This window comes from Corythoichthys intestinalis, chromosome 6 (genome assembly GCF_030265065.1).
Source record: "Corythoichthys intestinalis isolate RoL2023-P3 chromosome 6, ASM3026506v1, whole genome shotgun sequence".
Taxonomy (NCBI): Eukaryota; Metazoa; Chordata; class Actinopteri; order Syngnathiformes; family Syngnathidae; genus Corythoichthys; species Corythoichthys intestinalis.
The window spans coordinates 40,799,569-40,805,374 of record NC_080400.1 but is presented as its reverse complement, the minus strand read 5'-3'; the positions used below and the strand labels follow the sequence as shown (position 1 = coordinate 40,805,374).

At 39.8% G+C, this 5,806-nt stretch overlaps 1 protein-coding gene across 1 annotated transcript; it reads right to left on the bottom strand.

The window, feature by feature from the left end:
* Positions 1-2,365: 2,365 nt before the first annotated feature.
* On the bottom strand, positions 2,366-5,070 carry zgc:162730 (uncharacterized protein LOC564559 homolog). The gene is made up of 2 exons (XM_057839033.1): positions 4,907-5,070; positions 2,366-4,596 (listed from the first exon to the last, which is right to left on the bottom strand). The coding sequence occupies exons 1-2, from the start codon at positions 4,937-4,939 to the stop codon at positions 3,340-3,342; spliced, it is 1,290 nt and encodes a 429-aa protein (XP_057695016.1). The 5' UTR covers positions 4,940-5,070; the 3' UTR covers positions 2,366-3,339.
* Between the last annotated feature and the right edge of the window lie 736 nt (positions 5,071-5,806).

Sequence of the window (5,806 nt, the reverse complement as noted above, 5' to 3'; positions counted from 1 at the left end):
ACAGTCTGCTTTAAAGCTAGCACAAGAAAACACTATGCTTAAAAGTATCAGAGGGAAACACATCAAAAAGTATTGTGAGGCAATGAAAAGGTAATAAAAGACTCAATAAAAACACAAATTGTAACTAACTAAATAAATAAAAAAACAAAACAAAAAAAAAACAAAAAAAAACACAGTTTTTAACCGATGTGGCCATGTGTTGGACGTCTCGCCGCATAGAAGGAATTGGAGTAACCGGTAGAGTTCGTCTAGTGACATTGACAATCAACGTCATCACCCCGAGCCTCCATTGCGCGCATAAAACATAACGCCCTCCGTAGGTCAAAACATGTACTAAATATTATAGAATTTAAAATCAATAGCAATATTTTATGTGTTGGTGGCTGCGTGGTTAGCATGTCCACCTCACAATTCTGAGGCTCCGGTTTCCTTCCACATCCCAAAAACATAAATTGTCTGTAGGTATGAGTGTGTGCGTGAATGGCTGTATGGCTCATTGTGTAATTGGCTGGCAACCAATTCAGGGTGTACCCTGCCTAATGCCTGTAGTTAGCTGGGATAGGCTCTAGCACCCATGTAACCCTCATGACGAAAAGCAGGTTGAAAAATGAATGAATGAAAGTCTTGAAGTCCGAGGTTACCTTTGAATTGTAGTTGCATTTGAGACCTAAGATTCAATAACTAGTCTTTGGATGTGAGGTGGTGTTAGATGGTAATCTGTAAAGAATCCTTTTTACATCATTTCACAGTCTGTAGGTCAGAATCCAGCATTAGTCATTTCCCTTTTTTGTGTGTGATTTTATCTGGAGAAGATAAAATTGTAGTTGGATTAAAAATGTGGTTAGAACATGTAGAGTTACACTATAATTTGGGCTCCACTTAAATTTGGCATCTTCCAGGATTATACCATTGTCACTCCCACACCACAAATGAACCTTACCTGGGAGGAGATTACAATAATAATATTTAAGAAATGTTTCTGATTGATTGATCATGAAGGATTCTGGAGTTTACCTTGGAAAAAATTAACATGAAATTATAGATGAACACAAATGACCACAGATTGTTAATTTCAATGAAAACGTCCATGCCTGCACTCAAAAGAATAAATTGCGAAGTTTGGGCATTTCTAATTTTTTTATTGTATAAGATTAAATATTATTAGTTCCCAAAAGTTTGATTTGGCAAGTTCTTTAAAAAAATATATGTTGAAACACTGAGTTGTATTTTGCTTTGTTTTTAAGAGGTGGTACAAAGAGTCCAGTGCAGTTTCAGCTGGGGTTTCTTTGCTTTGGAGAGTGCTTGCTCAATACAAGGTCAACTTGGGAGTTTTAAGCGGAAATTTCAACACTGCAATTTTATGAAATTTCAACACCAAGCCAAGAAACATATAATATATGCTGACAGTTGCAAATTAGGTCAGCAAGAAACACTGATCCATGTGGTTGAAAAGCAAGCAAAGCAATTAATGATTCACATTTTCAGAGAAGTAAAAACTAAAAATGAAATTCTGGACTTTACTGCCCCATTTCCATAGCATTGTACGTTGATAGTTTGAGAAGATTTTGCTCATTATTATCTATATGACAAAACGAAAACTTCTTAATTGGAGTTTTGTGAAGTAGAACAGCAGTTTTACTCTGCTTTCAAAATTAGTGGGTCAGATTACGCCTAAATAAAAATGAAAAAATGCAGTATTATTAGTACAGAACAAATACTTCTGGAATTTGTATTATTATTGTCATTTAGAATTTGCTTTTCACATTATGTACGATACAGATATACAAATAATACATCTACATTTATTTATGTCTTGCCAGTTACAAGAACTTTATTTACTATGTACTTAATGAATATATGAACGCAGTTGCATGATGAGCACCAAAGTGTTTTGCCACCCTTTTACTCAACATAAGATGGGACACGTTGCAGCTCACCTGCGAATTTAGTAAGGATTTAAAGTACAAAAATTGATGCATGGAATAATGAACGTTCTCAAATCTTTCTTTCCTAAACTAATTCTTGTTATTATTTTATATATATATATATATATTTTTAATGTGCAAGATAAACTGCAACTTAAAATGAATGTACTGTGTATTCCCTTTCTTGTGGAATCTTGGTAAATGGTGTTATACTTGTATAGCACTTTTCCACCTTTCAAGGTGCTCAAAGCGCCTACTGGTGACGCAGCACCAGGAGCAATGTGGGGTTCAGTATCTTGCTCAAAGATACTTAGGCGAGTTCATCAGGGCAGAGAATCAAACCCACAACCTCTGGGTTGGGGGACAAATACTCTACCAATGAGCCACGCCATCCCCCCAAATCTTGAGCGCAAACAACAAAAGAGTCGATCATAAAACCATTTGCTTATTCAGAAATTTATTTACATACATTTTGACAATTAAAAATATAAGAATCTCTTTTTAAATCCCTTTGTCACATTGGTAGTTCACAGACCATGGAATAATTCTTCATAAATAAAGTACAAAATACATTTTTTTTTTTTATTTAAACAGAAATAAATATTATAATAAATATATTACTTTAAGTTAAACAATGCGAGACAACCAATAACCAAAAGGAATACTGTGTTCAAGTCCCTGAACCAGGCTGTCAATCAAAACAGGGTACCTTAGAAGAGTGTACAGGGGGGGACGTGAAGAAACCGAAGATTTCAAAATGTTACAAGTGGGTCATGTATTTACATTTGACATCTAATTTTTTGTTGTGCACTTTGATCTTGCATCCGCTTGTACCCCTGGTCTTAGAAAAAAACAAAGATTGTTATTCACTCAAACATACAGGCCCACACACAAACATAGGCACACACAGAGTGAAATATGAAGCTTTGGTTGAATGCTACAGGGAAATAGTTTTCTCCCTCTTAAATTTGCTGTAAAGTGCATGTCACAGATAAAATGTCATCAATCATACACATGTAGTCTTTCAAATGAAAGCCACGTTATCAAACATACTGTTCTTGGCACTGAGGAGCACTGGCTATTGAGGCAGGGAGAATATATAAGGCACGATACCATAGATTGTCCCCAATCATGAGCAGTTTTGATCAATACAGTTGGGAATTTGAAAAGCGGCCATCTTGCTAGCCTAGTCAAAATCTATGGAAGACCATATAAAAAGGTCTAATTTGCTACACTTACATTGACAGTTTGTTTTTGTATTGCAAGAGTGATTTCTTTCTCCAAGTCAAGCTTACATTTGACAAACATTAATTAAGAACATTAAGTGTTATTATTTCATCAAAGTTAATTTCTCTTAATTAGTTCTGGTTCTGAAGAAAGACTAGACATAAACAGTTCCTTTCCGTGGTTTCTCCTAGTCGGACAAAGACAGACGTTCAAATACAATGAGCCTTTTGGTGGCCGATACATCAAAAGTGGGAGATTCAGACCCGCTGGAACCTCCACTGCTGCTGCTGTAGCTATCTTCCAGGGAATCCTCAGAGGAGAAACGCTGCAGACTAGTGTGTTTCATTGATCCGCCGAGGCCCGAGCCTGCAATCAAGGCACTGCTGTCCTGCTGGTTGTCGTCCATCATCTTGGCAAAGACTCGGCCGTTGTTGCTATGCAAGGCAGAGATGTCATTCCCATGGCCGCATGTGCAGCGTGAGGCCTTTGGCTCCACTATTAGAGGAATCTTGTGTATGTCTCCAGAGCTGGCACGGCTTTGATGGGTGCCAAACTGGAATGCTGCAACTTCCCGCGTGAGGGAGTCACCGAACACAGGAGACATCAGATCTGCTGGAGGTGGAGACACGGAAGAAGCCCTGCTGAAGCCTAGGTTTGGATCAGTGAAGGATGTCGGGAATGACGGTGGAGGGGAGGCTCGTGACGAGCCCAGGAACCCTGCAAAGCTGACACTCTGGCGGAGTTGGTGGCGTGGATTCTGACCGTTGGTTGTGTTGGGGTTTGGCTGGCGCATAGTCTGGAACTTGCCAGTTGTTAGTTGGCCTCCGCTGACTTTTTCCTCATGGATAAAATGGCAGCGAGATCCATACGGGCAGTACCCAAAGTTGTAGAAGGTTCTGCAAGGCTCTGTCTTGTACTTGGGGTGGCGATACATTCCACGCAACTCTGCTTCACCATGGGCAAACTGGCACTTGCTGCCATATTTACAACTGCCCGTCTCCTGGAAGCCTCGGCAGAGTTCAGTTTTATAACGGTTAGGGGACAGCATAGGTGCCACCTGGGCAGACAGGTTGGAGGCAGGTGGGAAGCCTGGTGGAGGAGCCACTGTTGTGACAGGTCCTGAGGGAAAGGTTTCCAGGTTCTTCAGGTGTCCAAAAGTGGAGAGTAGGGAAATGTTGGACTCTGTTAAGCTCATGGAGCGTCCCTGCAGAGCAGATGTTTTGGTTTGGAGACTGGGGGCCTGGCTCCAGATGTTTGATGACCACAGCGAGGTGCCGCTGTCATCATCGTTGATATGATCTGTGCTGAGACTGAGATTGGAAGAGGCGGGCGGGGAGGGCGGTGAGAAGAATGAGGTGGATCGGTTCAGTCGACCATGTCCAGGGACTTTTAGCTGGGACGGTCTTTGAAGGAAGGCATCATCTAAGGCCAGGTTCAAAAGGTTCTGTTGCAGATGGATTGAACAGTTAGAATACTGGCATTAAAACGAGAGCAACTAAAACTTTCTAAAGTCGAATGGTATCTTATACCAAAACAATACATGTAACTCAAATTCAATCAGAAACGTATAGAAGGAATTGTGAGTGTTTAGGTTATATTAAATAAAACATATCAGATAAAACAATTCTTAAATTTAAACTTAAATTGCATTAACAACACTTGTATTTACTGTCAAACCAATAGTTTGGTAACACACAAGCCGACTTCTAAACAAATATTAATCCAAAATAGAATTTTGGTAAACAGTGACCCACCTTTGTAAAAATGTTGTCATGCATTTCAGACATGCTGTTCCCTTTAAGGCCAGGAGACTCAACTCAGATCCTCGGTTCACTGTGTGATACCTCTGTCCAGAGCCAAGTATGTTGAACTCCACTGCTACGCTGCAGTTTTTAAGACTGCCTGCAAAGCTCCTCCTCAAATAGGGAGGCGTTTAGCATGTTTTGTTCCCGGATGTCCCTCCCCTCACCTCAAGTTTCATGTCAGCTCAGGGTTGGGCGTTTTTACAGAAGAGACACAGCAGAGCTATACAGTACGTATGTTCTCGCACGTGCATACATAACCACACACACACACACACACACACGCGCGCGCACCCCCCCCCCCCCACACACACACACAAACAGAAGAGAAAACTATCAGCCTTTGGGAAATATCACAGTTTTGTTTCATTTTAGACCACTGTAATATGATTCCTCATTCTATAGGGCAATGCCTAAGGATTATGAGAGATTCACCAGAGAGTGATAAGACAATTCCTGTGAATTTTTTCCACCAACTTAAGCACTTAAATATAAAAAAGCAGAAAGCTGCTTCTTGCCATTTTCATTCCTTAAACATTTAGGCAAATCAACTTTCATAGAACAAGCTTGAGCCACGACAATCAATCATACATTCGAGTACATTTTTCTTTATGACTAATGATAGGGTACCAGGAAATGTCATAAATCATTGTGTAGGAGACTACATATTGTATGGTTTCTAAATGTTTTTTACCCACACAGTGCTGAAAGAGCTTTACTAGAATAGGATGGGTAATATTTTCTCTAGCATTTCAGTTTCTGTTACGATTACAGTAGATCACAAATATTCCACCAGCAGTTCAACTTTAATGCAAACATGTTTATTGATTAGCAAGGCATTCGAAACCTTTG

Bases quoted from the DNA above. Each gene is read 5' to 3' on its own strand.
- zgc:162730 (XM_057839033.1), bottom strand. From the start codon at position 4,939: ATGTCTGAAATGCATGACAACATTTTTACAAAG. The intron at 4,597-4,906 runs GTGGGTCACTGT...CATCTGCAACAG, and splicing joins ATGACAACATTTTTACAAAG to AACCTTTTGAACCTGGCCTT.